Source organism: Rattus rattus, chromosome 8 (assembly GCF_011064425.1).
Source record: "Rattus rattus isolate New Zealand chromosome 8, Rrattus_CSIRO_v1, whole genome shotgun sequence".
Classification (NCBI taxonomy): Eukaryota; Metazoa; Chordata; class Mammalia; order Rodentia; family Muridae; genus Rattus; species Rattus rattus.
In genome coordinates this window covers 4,939,321-4,967,298 of record NC_046161.1, presented here as the reverse complement: position 1 = coordinate 4,967,298, position 27,978 = coordinate 4,939,321, and the positions used below count along the sequence as shown (strand labels likewise).

Here is a 27,978-nt window from a genome sequence, read left to right as displayed (position 1 = left end):
CTGAGAGGCTCAGACAAAACATGTCAAATACAGAGACTAATGCTAGCAGAAAACCATTGAACTGAGAATGGGGTCCCCATTGGAGGAATTAGAGAAAGGATTGAAGGAGCTAAAGAGGTTTGCAACCCCATAAGAACAACAATACCTACCAACCAACCAGAGATCCTAGGGACTAAACCACTACCCAAAGAGTACACATGGACAGACCCATGGCTCCAGCAACATATGTAGCAGAGGATGGCCTTGTTGGGCACCAATAGGAGAAGCCCTTGGTCCTGCCAAGGCTGGATGACCTAGTGCAGGGGAATGTCATGGGGGTTGGAATGGGGGGTTGAGAAGGAGGAACACCCTCATAGAAGAAGGGGAGGGGGATGGGATAGGGAGCTTATGACCCGGAAATCAGGAAAGGGAATAACATTTGAAATGTAAATAAAAATTATTGAAAAAATTATAGGAATAAAAAATAAGGTATGAATAACATATAAGTACATTAAGTCCTCACTAGGTCTATTCAGGCAATCCTCAACCCTACATTATTAAAAGGTGCACACTTAGTAGACTTGTCCACAAATGCTACACTATCTGTAGATGGGTCAGTGAGCCATGGCCCCGTTCACTGAATGAACTACTGGATAGTGACTGAATAACACAGATTTGAAGAGTAAGGTCAAAAAAATGTTAGTTTTTTTTTTTTTTAATCCAAAGCCTTCCTGCCTTTCTGTTTAGAATGAAAATGGGACAAAAAAATGACAAATTAAAACAAATTTGTCCTGACTTTCAATTTTTGCTTTGTTTTGTTTCTGTTTTGAGAAAGAGGGAGAGAGATGTGCCATGAAGTTGTGACACTGAGTGGGTAGAAAGGGAAGTGGAGGCTTCTGGGATGAGTACTGGGGAAGGGAAAACCTGATCAAAATACAGTGTACAAAAGTTTTAATTCAAAAAATAAATAAATGGTGTGTATGCCAGGATTGCAGCAACTATCTATATTATCTAGGGGAAAAATGAAATAAAATATTCATACAGAATGCCTCTCTGTAGTGCTACGTATTAAAAAAAAAGGACACAGCATCCCATACTACACCCGGCACCTGTGGGCCACATAACAATGGCAGGGTGTTCTCATCTCTGTAAAATTCCCTCCACCTGACTCAGTAAGTCCCCATGGCAGGTAGCTACCATGGCAGCCCCACTCATCAAATTTGGTGGCTAGCTGGGGTGCTTTGCCACCGTACCTTTCTCTGGAACTCAGTTGAGTCACCGTGTGAAGGCAAACAACATACAAACTTAGTTTAAAGTCAACAGGTAACTCAATCACTGGACATAACTACTAACATCCTACTTAGTAAGCCATACTAAAATAAATCCTCTAATGGCAAATAAATTAGCCTTTGAATTAAATCAAAAGTTATAATATCTACATATGTCAGCACTGACACACAAACACATCACCTTCAACTATAACCTTCCCATTTCTTCTCCTGACCATTGAGACTGTAAGATACTCAAGGGACAAGTTCCACAGTCTCCATGTGTCTTAGTCAGGGTCTTACTGCTGTGAACAGACACCATGGCCAATGCAAGTTTATAAAGGACAACATTTAATTGGGGCTGGCTTACAGGTTCAGAGGTTCAGTCCATTATCATCAAGGCAGGAGCATGGCAGCATCCAGGCAGGCATGGTGCAGGAGGAGCTGAGTTCTACATCTTCACCCAAAGGAGGCCAGGAACAGACTGAACATCCCCAGGCAGCTAGGAGGAGGGTCTCCAAGCCCACCCCCACAGGGACACCCTTCTTCCAACAAGGCCACACCTTCTAATAGTGACACTCCCTGGGCCAAGCATATGCAAACCATCACACCATGCTAATGGGGGGAAAGGTTGATTTAGTTGGCAAAATACTGTAGTTGAAAGGTTTGTGATGGAGAACCCAGAGCTGCAGCATTGACTGTGAAGAACTTTGATGTGCATTTGTAACATGGTCAGTAACATGACAGTGAAGGTTGCATGTGATACTCAGGCTGTGTCAGTCATTAAATAGTGTCATACAAGCACATACCAATTTGATGGACAGACGTGGCAAGCATGCCTTACCACACAGCCTGGATGGACAAGGGACCTAGGCTCAGGTGAGGGGCTAGGACTCTCCCTCTCATTAACAGCATGATCTTTTCAGATCTGAAGTTATGAATCTTGATGACATTCCAGTTATTTTATAATAAGAGCATAAGAAATAGCTAGAGTCCAACTATTTTAAATTTAACCAAAACAAATAAATTAGACTATGGTTGGTTATTTATTTATTTATTTATTTATTTATTTATTTATTTATTTATTTATTTATTTATTTATTTTTGGCTTTGACATTTCCTGGAGGGTAGTCCCTAATTTACTTTTAACTCCTGACCTGACTACCTTCCCAATGGTGTACTGAGGATACTTCCTCTTTCTCCTAGCCACCCTGGGCTCATGGTCCATCTCTCCTCACAGCAGCTTCCTCCTCTCCTCTCGTTCTTTGTTCTTCCTCCTTCTGTCACTTTTCCATCCCCAACCAAAGTAACTCAAAACCAACCACCTCTAATCCTCTAATAATTGACTATAGCTAATTTTATTCAACCAATAGTTTTAAATTAAGGAGCAGGGTTTGCACAACAAAAGTTGGTAAATAGGAAAATCCACTCCTAGGCCTAGACCTACAGACACAAAATTTAGCATTCCAATACATAGCAACATACGAACCCTCAACAAATAGCTTTGAGCCTCAGGTTCATAGGTCAATCCACTGGCCATAGATCAATCCACTGGTTCAGATATTATGAGGTATAGATTTGGCTTGGCACACAGCACTTGGGGGGATATTTATTTTAAATTTCTTAGCTTTGAAGGGTCGGAGTGAGCATTACCTGAGAGTTATTTAATTTTCACTGAGTACAGATCTCAGCAAAGCTGAGGATTATTGGCATTGAGCAGCATGCACTGAGACATGCACTGAGACAGTTTTCTACTTTCCAAAGCACATACTGATCCAGGAGGCCGGACATAACAGCTCGCTCACCACAACGTGAGGATGGCACACTACGGTACATCTGATGTGAAACTGGGTTGGTTTAGTCAAAATACTCAAGGTGGTTTCATTTAATGAGCACACAGAGAAGAGGCCCCAGTTACCCACGTCTGAGTGGATCTGTGTTGATTTTTGTGGGAAGAACACCCTGGGCATGGGGTGGGTGGCTGTGACGGGTCTCTGTTGCATCCGCCATTTGTTTTCTCACTTCAGGAAGCAGAGAGTGCCAATGTGACATGGCATAATTTCTGCTTTTACTTCTGAAAACTGGCAGAGCCCAGAATTTAATGACATGGTGCTACTGAGAGAAAGATGACTACTACAGTCACCAGCCTGCATCATCCTGATGAGGGCATTCATGGGATGTTCTCAATCTCCTATGGGACTTTAAATAGAGAGGGCTGCCACCATTACCTCCTAAAAATGACCCCTGATTCTTTTTACTGGGGAACCCACATTTGCCTTTGCTTGCACTGGCAAGGCCATTCTTTCACTGTCATTAAAGCTACTTCCTTGAGATTCCAGTGTATACTGAAGAGCAGCTGAGTCATCCCAGACTGGGTAACTGTAGGACTATTGGACTTCCCATGTCTGACAATCGGACTTTATTGGAATAGATGGATCACAGCCTATAAATCTCTTAGACCTGTTTCTCTAGGTCCCTGACTAATGCACTGGATAATGGGACTAGCCCCAGAGCTCTGGGCTTGACTAACAGACCCTACCTATGTGAAAACATTGAGTGATGTAGGTGATGGTTTCTGACATGAGCTGCTATGCACTAGTGCATACGTGCATCTGTAACCACGTGTGTCCACACACATGCAGACATCCATATAAACACATGGGCCCCACACTCGTGGAATATCTAAAGGAAAGTAAAAAGAGAGACCTCAAGTCTGTCTCTGGGACTCACTTTTCTCCTGGACGTAAAGATAGCCCTCCATGGTCCACTGGCTGGGTGGTCTGTAGTCCTGGTTGGCAGCCTTCATCCTCTGCATTAATCTCTCCACCTCTTGTCGAGTACTTTCGAAGTTGTTCCTTGTCTTAGTGAAGAGAAGCCACAAACTCACTTAGCACTTCCCACCAGGGTTGAGGAAGGTGTTAACTAGTTTCCAAACTGCTAGAGATAGCAGGGTAACCTTGACTCCCGAGTTCTACTCAGTGTAAAGGACTCTGCTGTGCTGAGTCCAATTCCAATAAGTCTCTCTGTGTGAGAGATTCTGCGTAGAGTCCCAAGTCGGTAAACAAATGAAATTATTGACCATCTGCAAGCTTTGGATTAGCTAAGATTAAAAGTAGATACATAAGAACTTAATCTCTTTTTGAGGAAGAAAAACGATGCTTTTGATATATGTGACAATGAGCAAATTTAAAATAAAATCCCTTCTTGTCCCAAGGCTTTTTATTCTAATTTCTATTTTTTTTAGAATTAAAGAAAATCATTTTATTATAATGAACTCACAAATAAAAGCTTCCCATGGATAGACTGAGGTGGCCACTCAGAAAACCTCAGCTTCAGAGTGTACCTCTCAGTGAAGTCTACAACTGGAAGGCTTGTTAAATGACACATCACATGATTTCCTTTCTGGAAGTACTTAAGACAGTTGTTAGAAGGCCAGTGTAAAACTTATTCACATAAAATCCAAGTTCTTTCTTTTGAGACTAGTAATTTATGAACTTGATAATAAGTTTGCTTAAACTGTAGGGGAAAAGTAAGGTTTTCTCTAAAAGAGTCTGGTTTGCATTCGAAGCATTTCACCCTACCAAAAGTGTGCCAAAAATAAAGCACACAGCTCACCTCCAAGGCCTCTCGTTGGTCCACAGCAAGAGAAGTGCGCCTCAGAGTAGCTGTTTTACTCTTTTAAACATAAGGATTGGTTGATTCTTTCAAGTGTTTCCTTTCTCCTATCTCTACTGAGGTAATTGTAGTTAATACTGTAAGAACTTGTAAAAACTCTCTGGCATCTGCAATTTTCCTTTTTCTTTTTTTACTGAAGACAGACAACTGTCTTCCACATTGGGGGGGGGATACTAAGGGCAAAACTAACTAGTCCTGCTCGGGAACCAAAGTACAAAAGCTGAAACCTGAACATGATTAGAAAAATGCAATTGCATAGTTGTTCTGGGACATGTCATCTGGGTAGCATGGTGTCTACACACCATGATGACAAGACCCAGATAAGCAGGGACACACACACCTTCTACAGATGATTAAGTGAAGGTTATTCTGGCTAAATTGCTATCCACTCAGGTATTCAGTGACTGAGGACTTAACATGAAGGCTTCATTCTTCCCTAGCTGTTGTTCCCACAGAGGTATGCTGGCTCATGGTAGAAGTGTCGCTATGTGTTCAGAGACCAAAAGAACTAGAGGACCTCACATGTATTTTCTGTTCTTGTCTGTGTGCGGTGAGGAGAATTTAAGGTCCATAAAAAATTTTTTTAGGTGTATACACTGTAGTAACTATACTAAACACAGAGGATGTGTGAATCGTAGACCCTACTCATCCTGAGTCACTCACTGGGCTAACAAGAATACCAGCTACTTTCCAAGGACCTACTTGTAATACTTTTATAAAACCCAGTGGCATACATTTTTCTAACATGACACTAGTTCTTCTCTGGTAGACATTCACCTGGTTGCTAGGAAATAAGTCATGAGGATGTCTGTGAAGAGGACTCCCTGAGTCACTGCAGTTGGCCACATACACACAAGGTCTGGTTTGATCCTAACTGAGTCACTGTGAGGTCGTGGCTAAGGAACGACAGGGTGGGCAGAGCATCCTTACATTTTGTAAGTTGAACTGTAGCTGTTGCTTGTACGGTGCAAATTCCTGGGCAAGTTCATACCCTTCATGGTAAAATGTAAACAGACCCTGAAGGAAGGACAAAAGCTGCAAAGAAAAAACATACACATAAAAAAATCATAAAAATCAGCATTCAATACAAAATATCAAGGAGATTATATTTCATTCTAATTTCTCAGAGTAACAGTTTTCTATCAGTGTTTGGCCACGGACACATGGGTGTGAGGTGGAAACAAGAGGTCATTGCCTTTTCACCTTGTCTCTCTGTGAAGTCATGAACATGTACTGTCCACTGTCCTGCTTCCAAATGCACCATGAGACAACTACGTGAGCCACTAAGGGGATCACAGAGAATTGGGAATGGTCTCTAGACAAAACAGAAGGCGAAAGAGCATCAGATTTAGAGACTGGGCAGGATATCACAGGAAGGAGCTGGCCACGGACAGTAACAATTTGTCCAGAGGGAGGGAAGAAAAATTACCACAAGGTGGCAGTATAGATCCTGTTTTGGCTAGGGAAGACTTTTCAAGAATTCAAAGCAGGTTTGCAGAATGATCTTTTCTACTCAAAATTAAATCTTCAGAAAAGACATTCCATATTCCTAGCCTTGAAATCACAAATTCTTTTGTGCTTAATTACTATATACTTGCATCTGTCAATAAGGAGAGAGCTTATCATATAATTATGCGACAGGTATGTTTACTAGAAAGTTTATCTAGAAAACATCATGATTTTGATACTTTATATAATTCGCTGCAGTCTTATACCATAGTCTTAGCCACTGACTTCGTCAGCCTACAGCTTCTTGCTGCAATAAAATGGAAAATATTTTCAGAAGAGTCTTATAGTATTTCACTTGTTATTTTTCAAATTAAAAGAGAACGACTAGACTATTTGAAAGATCTTCCTATGTGAGTAGCTTCTCCCACCTCCTCTGTGTGGGGAGGCAAGAGTACCCCAAGACTCATCTCACGTGGGTGTTAGGACTGCCAATCCCTATGAGCCGGATGTAAAAGAAAATGATGATGTCATGCTTTTTTCAACGTGTAAGGAGTTGTGTTCATTTTAGGATTCTGACACTTTCAAAATGTTTTCTTAAGTTGTTTTCTTTTTACTTTTCATGTAATTTAAACCTCCAATTTAGAGCCAACTAGAGCTTAAAGCTGGATTTAAACCCTTCTGGTTAGGCCCTGCATGTATAAATTTAGACTTTTCCAAAGGTTAAAAACAGTAAAATTTTTGGAAATGCATAACTACAGGAGTCCTCTGACTTGCCATCAGAAGAGTATCTTCTCTGGTGGCATCTAATGAGCCCACGGAGAAACTGTCTCGTTGTGACGTCATAGGGAGCTGGTGTCATTTCAAAGCCATAAGAAGCCACCCAGCTAGTTAAATTTACAGAAAAGATATTTTAAAACATTGAAATAAATCTATAAAATATATAATACCCCTAAATCCACTTTTTTAATATTCTGACTTCTCAGAGCATGGGCGTGGGGAAGGACATACTGTGTGTCAGAAGTATAATGGCATCTCAGTAGTGTGTGTGGATTCCTGGAGTCTGGCTTAAGGCTCTGGAGTAAAGTTAGTTTATATATTGAAAGATGAGATGCATACAGAAGTGTCACGTGCTTGCCACTGTGCTCACGACTACCCTTCGCACACGCTGACATTTGTCAAGTCACTCGCCTGGAAGCAATTCGGTAGGGATCGCAATGAGCCGTCATTCTCCACTGAAACCTGTTTACTACCTGAGCTTTAAAACCCACAATTCCAGCACTTCTGTCTCCCCGAGGTTGCTCTGTATCCTAAACATTCCCGAGACAGCGACTGCCACAGACAGAAATCCACCTGCCAACCTCGTTAGTGGGGCTGCAGGATCGCTTAGTCTGAGGAATCCATTTCCTCTCATGACACGTTCTAAGCACCCAATGGGGGGCGAAAAATTTTGTTGAAGTACATAAAAATTACACACCAGGGGCTGGATAGATGGCTCAGTGGAGGATCTGGGTATCAATATCAGGCATCCAAAGGGCGGCTTATAACCTCTGTAACTCCAGTTTCCAGGGAATCTCAGTAGCCCTCTTCTGGCCTCCATGAGAATTAGGCACACATATGTCCACACAAAGACATTCAGGCTAAACTCATACCCACCCAAAATAAAATAAATAAAACTGAAATAGTAATTAACGGCACACCAAGAGCCTTTTTCTCCGTGCTGCATTTCCCTGGAAGCAGCTTGAAAATCTGAACGGAAATGCGTGTGAAACAAGGGCCCCTAGATGGCAGCAGAGCTCAACTTTTCAGAAAGGAGTGCGCGCGCGCACACAGTGATGGCGCTCTGAGCAGATGCCATGGCGTTAAGCCAATGATGTTCAGTAGAAAGACCCGAACTGTGAAGAACTTACCTTCCCAGACCCTCCTCATCTCTGGTTAGTGTGGGGTTAAAACAAACAAGCAAAGAGGAAAAGAAGGCTTAAGCTCACTGTGGAATAAATGTGACCTTTACAAAAATGTCAGAGATAACCATTACTAATTGTCATATACATGTGTCAAGGTGCACGTGTTCAGATCCATCAGGAAGAAGTCAGCACTCTCCCCCGACCATGTGGGCTTAGTGGCAGGCAAGCATCTTTACTCCAGATTCACATCGCTTCAGCACCAGGGAAACCTCCTATCACACTTTATTATCTCCACAGTGCTTAGAGTCAAATTATTATTGTTTAACCAGACCAAACCAGACCAAAGTCAACACCGATACCGTGTTTGCAGATAATTTTTAGAACTAAAAATACTTTCATAATTTTCCCACCTATTGGTTGCTGCCTGACTGAAATATGAACGAATGTGGTAGGCATGCATTTGCTACTCATCTTTACACACACAACTCACTGGGCTAAAGTAAGAGGACAGAGTGAGTGCAGTGTCAAGGGAGAGGCAGAACCAGCCGCAGCAGGGGCCTCCATAGTCCCTACTTCCTCCAGCCACACACTAATTCCTGACAGTTCCACAACCTCGGGAAACTGGGCACAAGGAGGACACTCCACACCAAAGTACATATGTGGGAAAGGAAATGCAAGACGTCCAGACCAGAAAGCAAATTGCAAAACTAACCATTTGCAACTGCCCTGAACTTGTGTACACAAAATCCGAAAGAATCCTAGAGGTTGATGTCATTATGCAGGTGAAGGCAGACAAGTTAGGTCAAGGCCAGGATTGGACAGTAAAAAAAAATAAGGCGGGGACAAAGCTTTTGTAAGGTGGGAGAGAAGGGGAAGAAAGGAGACTCAAGATGGAGACAGGGAAAGATGACCCAGATCTGGGTGGTCTTGAATTGCTAAGGTAGCTGGGATGGATTTCTGTAGGCAAATTTATCTTACCTAGGTGGGCGGTTTACATCCTTATCAATGGGTTGTGAGTTTAATGTGTGGATGTATTGTGGATTGAGAATTTAACATTTAAGTCCCAGGTAGCTGGGAGTTTATACTTTTAACTACCAGGGGGCCGTTGCTGGGAGCGTGGGTAGAGTCTGTGGGAGGGAGCTGTGATAGGCCAGCCACTGCTGGACTTCTAGAACCATGATTTTACCAGGTAGCTGGACCCAGAGAATTAGAGGCTTGCAGAGAGCCACTGGGAGAGCCACTAATCTGAGATAAATTAGCGCTAGTTTCAATGACCCGTTGGAACCAGAACTAGTGGTAGCCTGGGTAATCGTGGGAACCAGTTCTGCTGCTTTTTTATTTTTACTGCAACAGAATCCATCTTAAAGAAAACCAATAGAACTAATAAACTACTGTGAGATCAGTGTGTAAAAGACTAACTTTACACTGGCATACACATCAACAAACAATCTGAAATGAAACTAAGAAAACTCTCATCTTCAACTGCCTTAAAGGAATAAAATACTTAGGAATTAATTTAGTAAATTTAATTCAAAACATATTCTGAAAACCATGAACACAGCATAAGTAAATTAAAAGATTTAAACAAATAAAAATTCTTTCCCCTTCACACTCTGAAGAACTTCAAACTGTTAAGACGACATTTTTTTCCACATTGATGAACAGGTACAATAAAATCAGATGCACATCTCACTCACATCTCTGCAGAACCTGGTGATTCTAAGTTCATGTAGAATGGGAAACAACACTAGCTGACCAAAGAGCTCTCAGAAAAATAGAGTAGGACACCTTACACATCTTAACGCCATTCCAACTTAATGCCAGACATTATAAATGTGCAGCATGCTGTGATAGGAGCAGAAAGACAGACACAGATCAGACACCATGGCAGAGTTTGGATGGACAACACTTGGTTCCCAGCTGGTGGCACAGGAACTGGGAGGCTGTGGAACCTTCAGGAGCTGGGATGCTGCTGGAGGAAATGAATCACTGCAAGTTGGACCTAGGGTTTACCACCCACTTGGCTTCTAATTCTCTGTTCTGCCCAGATCTGGGCCAGCCCCCATGGCTACCTTGCCTTCTCCTTCACAAAGGACTGAGTCCCCTGAAACAATGAACCAAAACTATCTCCCCATATACTACAAATCTCTGGTCAACCAATGCTTCACAAGACTCTCCAGAGTCTCACAACTAGGAAATGAACACACACACACACATACACACACACACACACACACACACACAGACACACACACACAGACACACACACACACAGAGACACACACACACACATACACACACACACACACACACACACGCACACTTGCTTAAAGAGAATATCAGCTTGCATTTCCCCACAGTTCAAGAATGCTAATCATATCTTTTGCCTGACATCTGTGAACAAATTATTATAAAATCTCCTCTTCATACAACTAAGGTCATATCATATAAAGATGTACCTGAGTGTCGCCAGACAGAATGGGCCATAAAGAAGTTCAGATCAGGCAACAGACAACCCCCAAGTCACTCTCCAAGAGGTGCACAGATAACAAAATTTCATTTCAGGTTCAGACAAGGAATAATTACCCAACCACTAGGCAGAGTCAGAAAGACATGCAAACATGTATGGAAAGAAATATGCAGAACTGTCAGAATTAATGGGCTCTCATACTGTGGTGTAAAAAATAGGCCTCAACCTAGAAATGCTGAGAGGCACATGTTATAGGAGTTCTCCAACTAGGGGAGAAGTAAGAAGTGTGGCTTTCTAAACTACAGTGATCCAGGAGGAGGCTGGATCAGTGGTTCAGAGAGATTCCAGTTCTTCGAGAGGATACAAGTTTGGTTCCCAGCACCCGCAACAGTAGGCACACAACCTGTTAACTTCAGCTCTCAGGGATCTAATGCCCTCTTCTGGCCTCCAAGGTGCGCACGCATGTACACATATATACATACACATATATAAAGTTTTTCTAAATCTTACCCGCCCTCCCAAAAAAAAGTGCATCATGGAACTCTCTATTAGGGCTTAGTCAAAAAGAGGGGACCAAGAGTCATAAGTAGCGGCCTTTGCCACAGAATATGGCTCATTAGGCTGGGAAGCCATCCACAGACCACAATAAGATTCAGAAGGCCTCCCCTAGAGTTGTATGGAGTTTGATCAGATGGTCTGTTAGGTAAGTTACTTTCTCATTCTAAGGGAATTTAACAACTTAGCACTTTAACAAGCAGAGTTCCCAGTGAAGTTGGTAGAAAATTAAATCCCTGAAGCTGAGTTGTGTTTCCAAAGCTCCTAATCCTCCTGGCTCACGGAAGAGCCTTATAAGATATAGAGAGCCTTGTTTACCAGACTGAGTTGGTGGACCCCAAAGCTGAGAACCTGCAACTCAGGAGGGGACCCACATTCTTGCAGCCTCTGTTCCTCCTCATTGCATATGTTTGGTGAGATCCCACAAAGAAACAGATTGTGACAGATGTAACTTTTCACTAGGTCATCGTCTCTCTAAAGCAGGGACAGGTTATTACTTTTCATTACGCATGAGTATCATTGGAAGAAATGGGTAGCTGCTCTATGGTTTCCTTAGGCACAGGCCTGTCTTCTCATCTCATGGGAACTGAGCTGTGTCTATGGATCAACATCAGAAGACTGCCCTGGTGCCGGAGCTGACCTTATCTATCACAGATGCCACCTTATGAAAATTCTTATGTGAGCAACACTGTTACAAATTAGACCATACTTGGGAAAATACTAAGAAAATGGAATAAGCTTAATTAGGTCCAGGATCCCAGCCCTTGGCATGTGCCACCCACGTTCAGGACTAACACACCCCTCCCATACCCCCAGTTAATCCTCTCTTAAAAGGCACTTCCATATATAACGAAAAGGGAGCATCCTTCATTCCCTGAGCATTTCCCACCAAATCAACTTAACAAATAAGACTTCACTGCCATGCAATGGACACCATTGTTTAGCTTTAAATTAATAGATTTTATTTCTAGCATAGTTTTATGTTTCCTCAAGAAATGAGGGTTCTCCTCTGCTCCCTCAAGTACGCATTCTGCATCCCACACATAAGGTCTCTATGGTTAATAGCCTGCATTCCTGTGGAAGAGTTATTACAGTCAATGAGTCAATATGGATACATTATTAACTGAATCCAAAATTTGGTGTTTGAATTGTGCATTCTATGGGTTTTACTGGCGCATTTCATTCATTTGCCATTACAAAATGACAGAGAGGAATTTGCTGCCCTAAAGGTGTTTGTCCTTCCCCAGTTTCCCTTTTTAAAAAATTCTCATTAATCATAATTTCAAATGAAAAAATTTTCTCTAAAACATTTTTCTCATAGATCATTTTTGAAGCTATTTATACATTTAAAAGCTAAAACTTACCGGTTCCACAAACTCAAACTTCTTTTTCTCTTGAACCTCTTGGATTTTAAAGACATATTCTAATGAAGCTTCATAGAAGTTCTGATGTTCTCGGCCAATCTGTGAATCAGCCTAAAAAAAGGAAAGCCCAGCATATGACACAGGGTTAAACCCTCATGAGTCTATATACAGAGGGAGTAAGCACAGGGTGAACCCCACAAACTTTCATGAGTTTATTACAGAGGGAGTGGGCACAGGGTGAACCCCACAAACCCTCATGAGTCTCTGCACAGAGCAAGTGAGCATAGGGTGAACCCCACAAACCCTCATGAGTCTATACACAGAAGGAGTGGGCACAGGGTGAACCCCACAAACTCTCATGGGTCTATACACAGAGGGAGTGGGAACCCCACAAACCTTCATGAGTCTGTTACAGAAGGAGTGAGCATAGGGTGAACCCCACAAACCCTCATGAGTCTGTTACAGAGGGAGTGGGCACAGGGTGAACCCCACAAACCCTCATGAGTCTCTGCACAGAGCAAGTGAGCATAGGGTGAACCCCACAAACCCTCATGAGTCTATACACAGAAGGAGTGGGCACAGGGTGAACCCCACAAACTCTCATGGGTCTATACACAGAGGGAGTGGGAACCCCACAAACCTTCATGAGTCTGTTACAGAAGGAGTGAGCATAGGGTGAACCCCACAAACCCTCATGAGTCTGTTACAGAGGGAGTGGGCACAGGGTGAACCCCACAAACTCTCATGACTCTATACACAGAGGGAGTGAGCACAGAGTGAACCCCACAAACACTAATGAGTCTATACACAGAGGGAGTAAGCACAAGGTGAACCCCACAAACTCTCATGAGTCTATACACAGAGGGAGTGAGCACATGGTGAACCCCAAAAACCCTCATGAGTCTATTACAGAGGGAGTGAGCACAGGGTGAACCCCACAAACTCTCATGAGTCTATCACAGAGGGAGTGGGAACCCCACAAACCCTCATTAAATACTAACTTCTGCAAATAGTTTTAATGCAGCTTCAACTCACTAGAGCTTGACTCACTCATAGTGAGTGGAGTCAAGATAAATACAGACACATACACAGAGCTAACCATCAAAGGGTAGGATACAACAAGCTACAATACCTTCACCAATGAAATGAAAATGCTACAGTAAACAAAAAAAAAAAGAGCTCTATTAAAATCACAGTAAAATTATGGGGAGAAATCTCCAGAGAGGAATACAATGGCACATGAGAATCTACAGAAAGAATCTAGAGACAGCACTAAATTCTGAGAGAAAATGGCAGAAATTGGCTCTCGACATCAACAGTTGACAGTGAATTAATTCAGCCTAGAAGGGGAACAAAGATGTCTGAACAGAGAGGAAGGAAAGCAAGAGAAGGTGATGGAATAGAAGGTGATGGACTAGATGTGTCTGTCCTGAAACAGCAGTGTGTTTGAGAGAGGTGGGGTGAGGCAATGGGGGTTGGAGTAGGGCACTCTGCGTGGGTGGGCTGGACAACGAATAATTATATTCATGTGTGAGAAGTTCACACTGGAATCCACATCTTTGTAAGCTGAAAACTTAAGAAAGAAAAGAGAGAGAAAGAGATGGGGGGGGAGGCAAGGAAGAAGAGAGGAAAGGGGGCAGGAAGGGTGGGCAGAAGTCACTGTCGTGAAAAATTGGAGGTAGACAAGTCCGGCAGAGCTGCCTGCAGAGGAATCAGGGAAAGTAAGGTCATAGCAAGTCTGGGTTTTAATAAAAGAAGTGTTTGAGGATGTTAATCAAGAAGGTGACACGCCATTACGGAAAATCTGGCATAAGCAATTTCTGCGCAGAGCTAAAACCAAACAAAAAGCTGAGAACAGTTCCATAGCGAATCATGTTCCAACCAATACCAGGGGCACCTCTTCCTCCTGACTGCAGTCAGGGTAGGACAGAGCTACTGACACAGGCTCATTGCTTCTCTGTCTCTCCTCTTCCATGCCATCATCAGACATCTTGGAAGAGTGACTCTGGATCTATAGAAGCACACAGGCCACTTTCTTGTCCCATTCTGTTCTCCAGCAGCAGCTGGGATTAATGGAAGCAGCTGAGTGGCGCTCTGCTGCGGGCTGTCCACTGAGAGGTAACCTGGGAACGGACCGTGGTTCTGAGCCATTGACAAGGCTAATGTAGCCAAGCAAGGTAGCACAAGAATGTGCGGCTTCAGTTTCTTGTCCTGGTCATCACAGAAACAAGGGTTTTACTTGGAACCTCTCAAGATGACACATACTTAGTATGTATTTGGCCATAGAGTTATAAATAATCCAATACTATCAGCAACTCACTTGGGGCTTAAAGTTGAGAATTCCAGAGTTTAAACTAACATATGTTGAAAATTAGGTAGGTTTTAGCCAAAATTTTTCTGGCTCTGGAAAATCATTTAGGAACAATGTAGTCCCCAGTAGGAAGAAAAGTGAGTTTCCAGATAAATGTACCACTGTTTCTCTTATCATCGAGGAGAATGAGTTAAGCTGGGCATCAGAAGGAGGTGCTAGCTCTTGAGAGAGATCTAATTTGTACTGTATGTTGTTTTCTGTGGTACCAGTCATCTCCATATGACCACCTTCAAACCACAAAAACCACTAGCAGTGAACAAAGAGTTGGAAATAAGAGACATGTCCCACTCATGTCTCTTCAGGACAAGCTTTGAGCACAACATCCTGTTTCAGGCAGCATCCCATTTAAAGATTCAATTTTCTTTAAAAGGTGTGATCGATCATAGACCGTGCAACCTAGCACATAAGGAGACAGTAGAAACCCAAGGCACCTTCAGAGTCAAAGTGACTGTTTCCAGCTCATGGACTGAGCAGAAGAGTCAGACCTGCAGGCCTGACCGCTGACATCAGAAAGGCTGCTAACCAGACTGACACTGGCCAGTAGTGGATCATACTGGCCAAGAAGAGTCCCATAGTAACCAGCCTGGCATTGCTGAAAATAACCTAATGAGACAGTTGTGTCCCTAAATCAACCAGCAGACTTCCAAAACAATGCATCCAAGAAATGGGGATATCCTAGGAATCTCATATTGGGAGACAAAAAAGGTCTGGGAGCTTGCCTCCAGGCAGGGGAACCTGTCCCCAACACCTTGGCCAGGACTGCTTAGATTTGCACATCCCTGACTGGCCCTATATTTAATTTTAATCTCATCTCAGGACCAAAGATGGACCTGGTGGGGGATGTCCACTCGATCTCATTTTCCCTCTTCCCAATGTAGCAACATTGAATAAACCTGACTTTTTTATGATTAGTTGGGCTCTTTTAATTGCCTTCTTGAGGTCAGGTGAACTAATTTGGTCTCCTGGGGTACAGAATATGACTCCAAATGTGGAAAACTCTCCCTAGCTGATAAAAATGGCAACGTGCCTAAACTAAACTAAACTAAACCGTGCCTGAAAGCAATATGGCTTATGGGAGATACTGCCTTTCCTTCTAGGGGAGATATGAACGATGGTCATGTGGTCACCCTGCAGGGAAACCCTGGGTACTGACTCTCTAGTGTCTGAATGTTGCCTTGTAATGACAGCTTTTCAAGTGTGCACTCGAGGGTGAAGGCCTCTGCACCTGGCCTCCTCCGGGCTTGTCTCTTCTTCCCACTCATGTCTCTCTGTCTTATCACCACATGAATCACAGCCACAAGCCAGTGGTTGTTGTGAGCTTTTCCACACAGTTACGCCCTAGTGCTAGTCTAGTGCGCCCCTGACATAAGAGTCTGAAATCATCTCTTTAGAGATTTGGCTGCTGTGTAGGCAGCCATTCCTCTCAAGGCCCCAGCCCTTCCAATGGAGACTGCAGAGAGAGAATCCAGATAGTTATTTTTTGCCAGTTTTCAGTTTTAGATGCTTTTGCTTATTAATATGCAATAAAAATCAACTCAATGAAGATTCTCAGAGGGAATAAAAAGGTCATCAGAGGGAAGTATACATAAAGACTACGACAGCTGAATTTCTTCTCAGTACAAGATGAAGAAGGGCATTTTCAACCTGACATGAATTCCCTTAGCTAGAGGCTGACTGGAAAATACTTAAGTCAGGATTACTCACACCCATAATTTCAACATTCAGGAAATGGAGGCCAAAGGACTGCTGCAAGTTCAAAGCCAAGGCACACAACCACATTCTACAGAGTGGAACTCTGTCTCAACAAACATAGAAAAACAAAAGCAACCAGTAGAGGAATAGGGACAGCAACTCTCAAAACCATTGACCAGAAATGTGTCCTGTCTACAGTTATGTAGGGACAAAGAGCAGAGATGGAGGGAAACCCAAACAAAGATTGGCCAAGATTGAGGGCAAGAACTGACACTATTAATCATGCTTGCAGACAGGAGCCTAGCATAACTGTCCTCTGAGAAACTCCACCCAGTAGTGGACAGAAACATGCAGAGATCCACAGTCAAACATTAGTTGGAGCTCAACAAATCATGTGGAAGAGTTAGAGGAAGGAGGGAGGGACGCAAAGAGGAAGAGAACTTCTCAGAAAGATCAACAGAGTCAACTAACCTGGAACCTTAGGGGCTCCCAGAGACTGAACCACAACCAAATAGCAAGTATAGGCTGGACACTAGGCCCCTCACACATATATAGCACATGTGCAGGTTGGTCTTCACGTAGGAGCCCCAATAACTGGTGTGGGGGCTGTCCCTGAATCTGTTGCCTGCCTGAGGAGAAGGCAGGGGGAGAATAGGGTTAGGATCTGCTGAGGAGGTACTGGAAGGAGAGGGGTCTGGTATTAGAATGAAAAGGGAATAAATAAATAAATTTAATGAAAAACCAGACTTTGTTTATAATACTAGCAACAAGCGTTGTCTCCTTCTTATGGCTAGGTGAAACAGCACTGATCCCGCTTCCAAGTGGGACAGTTTTAAAGCTAACAGTGAACGGCAGCAGCCATGATGTCTGAGCAGAGGTGTGCCCTGTTGCTCATGGAGCAGAAGGGACTTTAATCATGATTCCATAGCTGTAAGTCCTCTGGGATGCCGATGTGCTGTGTTGGTGTGAAGCCTGGAGAGGCCTCAGGGAGTCTTTGGTGAAGCACGAGCCCTCCAGGAAAAACTGTGAGTGGTGAATTCAGAAAAGAAACGGAGAAGTTTAGAGTCAGTGAAGGTATATGAGAAGACTGGGAACGAACAAACAAAAGCAGAAACTACAGCAGGGTGTGCTGCATTCCTGGAATCCCAATTGGCTAAGGTAGGGGATTGGCGGGAATCCAGAGGTCATCCAGAGCACATTCTGCCATGAATACACCGCAAGAGCCTGTTGACAAGGGAAGAGAGAGAAAGCGAGACAGAGAATCAGAAGGAGTGATATGTGTTTGTCTATTTATGTATGTGTGGACCTGCATGAATGCAGGCAGGCATCCAGAGAGGTCAAATGGTGTAGGATAACCTGGAACCGGAGTGACAGACAGTTGTGTGGTACTATGTGGGTGCTGGGAACCAAATCTGAGTCCCCTGTAAGAGCAACAAGTGTTCTTAGCCATTGTGCCATTGCCCCAGACCCAGAAGTTACATCCAGATGGATCAAAAGGGTGGTTACAAAATATCTACTTTGGCATGTTGAACAGGGACCTTACAGTAGAAACGATAGAGTGAGTACAGACCACATCCTGTAGACAGTGCAAGGATTTCAAAGGAACCAGAAGATTTCTGTAAGGGGACTACATAATAAATGGATTAAACAGGGGGCTTGTTGCAGGTAAGATGGCTTTTGTGATTATAGCCAAAGTGGCTGGTGCACTGCCATAAACAAAGGTGAGTTGAAAGCTGTGGGATGACTGGAAAACAGAAAAAACTGAGTATGAATTCCATTCACCTAAGGAAAGAATACTAGCATGAACAGATCACTAAAAAAAATGAAGGGAACACATAGGATGCGTAAGGTGTCTCGGGCCACTGAGTGGTAGCTGGCTGTCCTGGGACCTCTGAGTGGTGCAAGCTGCCCAGACATAGCAGGATAATGGCCTTTGACACAGGCAGGGTGCACAGAGATTAGAGTGCACGAAGGGGTTTAGCAATGAAATGGTGGTGAAGAGCAGGACACAGGGTCTGAATGAAGGGCGTGGCTCCCTGAGGAGTGAGGTAAGAGGCATTTGTTGAAGTTTTCAGTGGAAAACTGAACTGCATTTCTAAAAGGAATCCACTTGTCCTTTTACATTTCCTATCTGTAAGTCAATGAATACCCACTGTCGGAAGCTCATTCTTTACCCATTAGTATAAAGCCTAGAAATACAGCCCCGACAAGCAATGCTGGGATGCGACCTTTAGTATTGTGACACAACACAGTCCCTCATCAAACGAACCTGAGACATACTCTATATTCTGGCTTACTTCAGTATTTCTCAACTCTTTCAATGATTTGCCGAACAATATTTTTAGGTTTTCTCCTTATACATGTGTGAGGGTTGGCAGTTAGGGAGTGTGTACTTAGCTCTGTGTGTGTGTGTGTGTGTGTGTGTGTGTGTGTGTGTGTGTGTCTGTGTGTGTCTGTGTGTGTAAGAGAGACACTGTCTCTCACCAAACCCCAAGCTCCTTTATTCAGCGGACTCCTGGCACTAGCCCTAGAATCAGTTGGTCTCTACTCAACAAGCACTAGAGTTACAGGTGTGAGCCATCCCTCCTAACTTGTAACTCAGGAGTCCAGGGACCCAAGTGCAGGTCCCGATATTTGCAAAACAAACACATTATCCTCTGCCACATCTTCCCAGTTCCAAACACACAAGCAATTCTAACAGCCATACCCATACCATTTGAGTCACACTATGTGGTTTAACTGTACCAGGGCAATGTCTATAACTGTTGGTACTATGAATGTTTGCTGTCTACATGAGTTATAGACTCTAAGTTCATCTCTCATCATTTCTGCAGGGCAAACTCTTAACAGTAAAAATTCTGTCAACTACCTGGCACATTTTAAATCTGTGGAAATAATCCATTAGGTTAAATGAAGAATAGTCAATATTTTTATGTCGTGTGAGTCAAACAGAGCATGACCATAGGCTGGGGAGGAGATGCAGGTCTTCAAGCACAACATTGGGAAGACAGAGGCAAGTGGGTTGGTTTGAGCTTTAGGATAGCCAGGGCTACCTAGTGAGAGGTTGCGAAAGAAAGAAAGAACGAAAGGAAGAAAGGAAGAGAGGAAGAGAGGAAGATAAAGAAAAAGAACAAAAAAGAAAAAGAAAAAGGAGGAGAGAGAGAGGGAAGGAAGGAAGGAAAAAAGCAATGTCGTTTACATGCCATCATTAATCACCTCTCTCTTGTATCCGCACCTGGTTTTATCATTGCTTTGCAAATGTTTCTCATATATGAGGGTTAGAAACTGCTCTGTTATGGTATATAAATTCCCTAACACTTTATTATTTAATTTAGTTTAATATCTTTTAAAACCAATATTTTATATGCATTCATGCTCTTGTTTTTTTCTTCACAGTCTCTCTCTCTCTCTCTCTCTCTCTCTCTGTCTGTCTCTTTCTTTCTTTCTCTCTTTCTCTCTCTCTCTCTCTGTCTCCTTCCTTCCTTCCTTCTTTCCTTCCTTCCTTCCTTCTTTCCTTTCATTTGTTTGTCTGTCTGTCTGGGTATTTTTTGTTTCATCCTGGAAAGAAATTAGTCATTTACATATCAAATGTTATTTTTTAAGTCCAGCCTGTGGTCTTGATGTGTCTGACTCTAGTTCTTTCATTACTTACTCCAATGGCCTTTTTAGTTGCTGGCCTTGGAAGGCTGTCAACACAAACTGATGATTTCATGCAGTGTCAGCGCCTGATTTTCCCAGAAAATTGAGTAAGGATGCAGCTATGCAGGTGAGAAGACAGAGGTCCTTTTGAGAGCAGGTTAATAGCCTGATCCTGCCCGGGGAAAGAAGCAGGTGACGTTTAATGCTATATCACAGAACTACACACAGGGTGGTGACTTAGCTCACCAACAGGTCCGATTCCTGGAGGAGCAGCAGGAAAGTCTCCACGCCACACTCTCCGTACTCCACACCGTGTACTCCTAAGGAGCAGCCTTAATTCAATGTCAGCTACGTTGTGCTATGGGCCATGCTTCCTAACAGCAGCCCATAATATGGGCTTGCATGCTGGAGAGTAATTCTGGATAACATTGTTAACCCTGTAATCCCTTTCCATCTCCAGCTAGATACAGACCCCCGACAAATACCTAGTTATTCTCAAGTAAAAGGCACACACAGCCACTAGCAAGGGCAGTATTAACACCAAGCTGAGCTGTCAGGGAGATGGGAGACACCCTGTAAAGAGACTGAATTTCAGGAACAGTTACTGCTTCCTGAAGAGGATGTAGGTACCACCTACCATCTCAGTGAGCATGGTCCTTGTCTGTAAAGATCCTGCACTTCCAGGCTATGCTTCCTGCCACGGCAGGCACTTGCTATGGCTCACTGATGACACTCAGTAAAGACTTCAGCCATATGACTACATCTATGTCCATACTATAAACATGTCTCTCCAAAGTTAATTCTAGTGCAGTAGACAAGGAAACATGTGGGACTTCATATATTTGTAATACGTAGACAATCCTAAATGATGCCAGATAGAGCCAAGTCTGATAACGTTAGACATGGCCAAAAAATTAAGAGAGCCCAATTCAGGCTTATATCAGGTGGTCTTTTGTTTCACTTTGGCCACAAGCTTCCCACAATTGCACAACTATATAATAAATAATGTTTGTATTGCAGTTAAATAATGGCAGAAGGCAGAGATGTAAATGAACAGCTATAAAACATCAAGTAGAACAAACTTCCTAATACCAATTTTCTTTTTAAATTATTATTTTTATTTTTAACTTTCTGTGTATGTGTAGTGTCTGCAGGAATTGATGTGCATCATGTGTGTGCAATGCCCACAGAGGCCAGAAGAGGCTCTAAACTAGACTTATACATGATTGTGAGCGACCAGGTATGGGTGCTGGGAACTAAATCCAGGTCCTCAGCAAGGAGCATCTGAACTGCCGAGCCAGATCTCCAGGTCCTAATCAGCTTTAAACTAAGACATCGGACGTCCTCTAGGAGAATGTGACACTCCAGGTCCTTTCCTGGCACTGGACTACATTCTTCAACCTCTAAGTGTCAAGCAGCCATCGTGGCTGGACTTGGTAGTCTGTGAGGTGGGAAGAGTGAGGAGAGCAGAGGAGCAGAGTGAACTCGGGAAATAGTTCATGAAGGCAGGTGGCTTTCCTGGGAGATGTGTCTGAGAAGGTCCTCCTCCCTTGTGGACTTTGCAAACACAAAGATGGGAGAAAGGGGCTAAAGTGGACAACTACATGAGCAAGTTCTAAGACCCTGAGCAGGTAGAGAACTCAGCATATTCCTGCACTGACTGGACCCTATGCCACACACACTCTCAGGGGTCAGGGTGGTGCTCCACAGTTTTACTGCTCTGAGATACCAATGTCAACAAAAGTAGAACTTTCTCTCCTCTCTCTCTCTCTCTCTCTCTCTCTCTCTCTCTCTCTCTCTCTCTCTCTCCCTCCCCCCCTTTTTTTTTAAACTCCTCTCCTGAGACTGGTGCTGCATAGCTCCAGTCTGTCAGGGCTGCCCTTGACAGTGCTATCTACATTACTAAGAGCAAGAACAAAATGATTCAAAATAAGAGAAGATGAAAATTGCTAGCAGGCATGTGACAGTAAAGTGTCCCTGAAATAATTAATGTAAAGTCACTGAGATTTCAGAACATGCACTTGTCCATGTCCTTCATCTTGCTGGAGCAAAGCCTTAAGAAGTAATATCACCAACATTTCAACTTTAATTTAAAGACTACAGTATGAACTAAATAGATCCTGTCTACTTAAAATATGTCCAAGGAAAAGAAAAAATCGTGTCTCAGGCTTTCTTATTATTGAAGGAAACACTTATCTTACACAAAGAACCATCAGTACTGACTGACATACAGTGTAAACTCCCAACTAACCACGACGATGATCAGTTAAGAAGTTACAGGTGGGCATACAGCCAGGCTGGGAATCATGATGTCACATGATTTAATGTGCATGCTTACCTCTTGCAAATGAGACTCCTTCTTCTTAGCCGACAAATTCAAATGTTTATCCAGAATAGAATAGTATTTTTCACTCTCTTTGTCAAACTTCTTCTTTCCATCCTAGGGAGCAGCAATTTAAGACAAAAGATTCAGATCAAAACATCAAAGGAACCCCCATCTTCTCCATCCTCAACATTCTCGCCAACCGGCCAAACTTACGAGGTAAAAACTGTAACTTAATATAGGATGCTCTTATAACATATCTGCAATGTGACCAGGATGGAAATGTCTAATTTTTTAAAGACTGTTTTCGTAAGTCAAATTAGTTATCACATAACCAGTTTAGAAAATCACCCACATAACTCTTCACAACATGATCTTCTTTCACCAGGAAAAGGTGTCTGACTCTGTCTCTCTCTCCTTTCCTTATCCCTCTTCTTCCCCTTTCCTTTTCCCATCCTCCCATAATTTCTGTTTCTTTCTTTCCTATTCTTTCCATCCTTCCTCCATCCTCAGTTGTATTTCAGCCTGAAACCAGTCCAACAATCCTCCATCAGTGCAGCTGACTGGCCACCACTAAACAAGGAAGACAATTCACCCTTCAGACCAGACTAGAATTTCCTCAGTGCAGTATAGAGGGTGGCTGGGCAGTAACAAGAGCAACACATACAGTCAAGTTTTGCTATTTCAAATAATTCTTTTTTACAGAGAAGGAAGATGTTTAGATTTTTGTCGGCTTTAAATAATTAAATATAATTAAAAGTCAAGCAAATAAAAGATTAGTGATATCTTTTATCACACTCCCTGGATGGAATTCTAATAACTGGTGTTTTCTTTTTCCTAAACCTTTTTTTTTCTTTTCTTCTTGGTAGTGGTAGGGAATCTTGCTCCATTTGTGAGGTCATGTAAAAAATTCCGTGCATAAACCACCTTGGCCATTTCAATGTTTTTCAACCTGCAGTCTTGACCAGGTGAAGCTTTTCAAGGGCTAGCACTTCACAGTTTGTAGAAATGCCTATCTCTGGCTTCCTTCATGTGGAGTGTACTGGTTTTGCGAACCAGTTTTGTGTCAACTTGACACAAGCTGGAGTCATCAGAGAGAAGGAGCCTTGTTGAGGAAGTGTCTCTATGAGATCCAGCTGTAAGTATTTTCTCAATTAGTTGTCAGTGGGGACGGGCCCAGCCTACTGGGCGTGGTACCATCCATGGGACCTGAGTTCTATAAGAAAGCAGGCTAAACAAACCATGGGAAGCAAGCCAGTAAGCAGCACTCCTCCATAGCTTCTGCATCAACACCTGCCTCCAGGTTCCTGCCTTACTTGAGTTCCTGTCCTGACTTTCCAATGATGAACAGCAATGTGGAAATATAATCCAAATAAGTCATTTTCTCCCCAACTTACCTTTTAGTCATGGTTGTTTCATCGCAGGAATAGAAACCCTGACTAAGACACTGAGTGTCCAGACTCTCTAAAGCAAGGTCCTGTGGTTAGAGTGCACCAGGCCTTGCTTCAGCATGTGCATCCTGTCATGGGGAAGAAAGGTGCTACTTGACTGGGGATGGCTCTGCACTTGTTCCCAAATGACAGATTTGCAAACAACCAGGTAGACTCAGTTGAAAGCAGGAGTAACTACTACCTAGATGATGAGACATCTGAGCTGAGATTTAGGTCACTTTGAAGACATGAGAAACACACTGAGTATCTGTGTAGTGAAGGATTACATCTGTGAAGGAGGGAGAGGGAAAAGTGGTGATGAAGGAGACAAGAACCTGTCTCAAAAACAAAACAAAACAAAACAAAAACAAAAACAAAACAAAAACAAAAAAACAAAAACAAAAACAAAAACAAAACAAAACAAACAACATCACCTCTACAGATATTTACTACCTCAGGAGAACATAGAGTATTTCCATAAGAAACACAATGAAAAATACTTGTGTTTCCATTGAAAAAAAAGGATGAAGAACCCACACAACACAGGGCGTGGAAAAGACACCCAGCCCTCCAAAGACCAGACAAGTCCAAGCTTCTGGATGGGAAGAGGTTGCAGTCGCTTCCGTCTTTCTCAGCCATGGACACTCATATTTGGTTCCAGAATAAACTGTCTTTTCCTGTCCCCTATCAGGGAGAGTTCTGCGTTCATGCTGGCATGAGGGAGCAGCAGATGTTTAATGAGCAAATGAAATTTTGGTTGCACCAGTGGGCACCTCAGTTGCGCAAAGATATTCTAACTGCTCAATCAACTGGAACACAAGACCCGGGGGATCATTCTCCAAACAATCTGTAACTGTTTAACATGGCTACAGAGACACCTAATATCTGTGTGTGAGCAGCTGCACAGGGAGAGCCAGGCTGACAAAGGGGCTTAGAGTCCCATGCTGGGCACTGCAGAGGAAGGAACTGGGTTCAGGAAGAGCATGCAGCTGTTGGAAGGACACTTACATCTCTGTTTTCCCTTAGCATTTGGTGACATTTTTGGAAATGTTAATTTGATGCCAATACATCAGCACATCTGGCAACACAGAGAGCAATCCTAGAAGCAATTTTTGAATTCTTATTCAAACCCTGGCCCGAGCTGAGACAAAAGATTGGAACATATAAAGGAGGCTATAATGTACAAAGTGAGTTCTAGAAAACCAAAAATAGTAATTCACACCACCCTACAGCTACAATTCAGCACTCTTGTGAGCCAGGTCTTGCATGAGAACTTGATAGTATGTCTCCAGAAACTAACTCTTGTGTCTTGTGCAACTAGTGATGAACAAATAATTTTTTTCTGAAATCAGTGTCACAGAGGGAGAAAAAATTGATCTATAAATCTTTATTTATATGTATTTGATTATACGATCACTGCCTCTTAGTGTTATGAAAATATTAGAGAAACAGAAACCTACCTATCATCATGACCCTTTCCTGAAGGCCACTTTTGTACTAGGTCACCATTTAAAACAATACCAATGAAAATAATGATTGGATGGACAGAGAAGTGGCGGTGGAAAGGGCTGTTGATAAGATGCTACAGTCGTAGGTGACGTACTATATAAGCTGCATTGTGTTTAGCACCTTGGTTGGGGCAGATATATGTGTGTGAAAATCCACAAAAAGGTGGACACAAAGATCAAGGTTATGTACATATATATTATATAAAATAATCCAAAGTATCAATTCAGTCCTGAGTCCACACAATAGCAAAGAGGGGCAGCCATTAGCATGGCTGGTAAGCTGTTTCCTTCTCAAAACACAGTGATAGACTCTGAAGAAATCCATGATGGCTGAGTCACTGTGGCTGGACCACACCTTCAAATTACATAGAGAACACAGTGCTGGGGGAGCCATGACAACTCCAAGTGTCAATGTCACTATCAGAGCAATTATTTATTACAAAATATCTAATAGTTATAAAATTTTAGGCATTCTGTATCTATGAGAAGATTAAAACACACTGTTGTTAAAATAATACTAACTCAAAGCCTTCTGCCGGCTTCAAGAAAACACTTTGAAGAACAGTATGATGGTTCGAGTATAATGGACTTCATAGACTCATTACCAAGTTCAGTACCAAGTTGAACTTTTTGGGAAGGATTAGGAGGTGTCGGTTTGTTGGAGGAGGAGGGTCAATGGAGGAAATCTTTCAGGTTTCAAAAGACTTGTGACATTCCCAGTGTTATGTTCTCTCTCTCTCTCTCTCTCTCTCTCTCTCTCTCTCTCTCAACTTCAAACAAAATCTCATCAATCCCCCACCAACGTGCCCATTCCAGACTGCCAACAGAGAGACATTCCTGAGGGCTTCTTCCAGAGTAGTTGCAACGTTCTCATCCCCATATTGCCCCTTTCCCAATTACATCACCACGAGTAAATGATATTCAACATAACAAAACAATATCATCCTTGGACAGCAAAGGTGTCCCATACACCAGACAGAAGGATACGAGAATAGACATGAATAATAAGACATGAATGAAGTCTCAACACACAGAACAGAATACCCAAAGCATAATGAGGATACAAAGAGATGCTCAAGCTCATTAACAGAGAAAACCAAATGAATCCATAAGATGTTCATATTAGAATTATTAGATGTTGCCAAACATTAGAGAATTGCATGACATTTGCTGGAAGATTGCTCAGTGAGGAAAAAGATGCTTGCCACCCAGATGATGACCACGTGTGGATCCCTGGGACTCACACGGTGCATGGGGAGACCTGATGCTCACCACTTATTCTGTGGTGTGATAGTCTACACACTTGTAGCAGGCATGCATCACACACATACATAAAGTAAGTAAGTGAATAAATAAATTTGAAGAAACGTGAACACTAACCCACAGGATTCCGGTCTTCTCCTTCTTCTGGAACTGAATGTGAACCTTCCATTTTAGAGGGAAGGGTTACCATAACCATTCCAGACAGACCTGCCCTCAGAAACAAGTTCTGAGTGATTTTTTCCTAAGGACAAGCTGACATCTTATTCATGAGTACACTTTTTATAACTCATCAACCGAAGCTCGCATACTCACACTTAAACAGTAAGACCTGTTTGCGCCCTCTCCTCACCTAACTTTGGCCCCTTTACCGTGTTATCTTATGTATGGTACCTATACTCTGAGGTGACCATGACTAGAACAATTAAAAGGAAACAAACCTTCCTTAAAGTTGGAGAAAAACAATTTGTCTACTCTAAAAGATAAGCACACCCAACTCTGACTTGGTGAGCTGATCAAGATCTGGCTTAGCATCGCCAGAACAAGGCCAGGTGTCAGCAGAAGCACTATGGGTAATCAACAGAAAGCCTGTGTGGTCCCCAAGCCCAGGCTATCACACACACACACACACACACACACACACACACACACACACACACACACACACACACACACAATGCAGCAAATAAACCACAGAAACTTTTCTTTCCTCCAGAAGAATGTGGGGTGAAGGTGGGTCAGAGGAAGAATGAGAGAGGGTGTAAAGGGGAGGGGAGAGAAGAAGAACACAAGGAGAGAGAGGGAGAGGAAAAGATTTGGGGCAGAGAAGGCAATTGGACACGAACTCTGAAGTTTCAGGCCTACTGGCACAGAAGGCCGCCGAGTGGGTAGGAGGGTCCGTCTTTCATCTCTGATTGGTCTGCATGGGCCAAGCATAAGGAGGAGGGCAATGTGAATGGGCTATGGCCTCATAGGCTCTGACACAACAGTATGAATAAAATTATGATTGCGCAACTCTGTATTCCAGACAGGACATTTGGAAAATAACCCTGGGCAACTGCATTCTGAGATGTTCTAATTAGTTACCCAAACTT

General features: G+C 42.8%; 1 protein-coding gene across 1 annotated transcript in view; it reads right to left on the bottom strand.

The window, feature by feature from the left end:
* The window catches only part of Arhgap42 (Rho GTPase activating protein 42), a 224,626-nt gene that overhangs the window by 37,761 nt on the left and 158,887 nt on the right, over nucleotides 1–27,978 (bottom strand). Inside the window, exons 5-8 of the mRNA XM_032909333.1 lie at nucleotides 22,702–22,803; nucleotides 12,662–12,772; nucleotides 5,853–5,957; nucleotides 3,978–4,107 (exon numbers count right to left, since the gene is read on the bottom strand). Coding sequence (XP_032765224.1) covers nucleotides 3,978–4,107; nucleotides 5,853–5,957; nucleotides 12,662–12,772; nucleotides 22,702–22,803 — 448 coding nt within the window. The remainder of the gene's footprint in view (nucleotides 1–3,977; nucleotides 4,108–5,852; nucleotides 5,958–12,661; nucleotides 12,773–22,701; nucleotides 22,804–27,978) is intronic.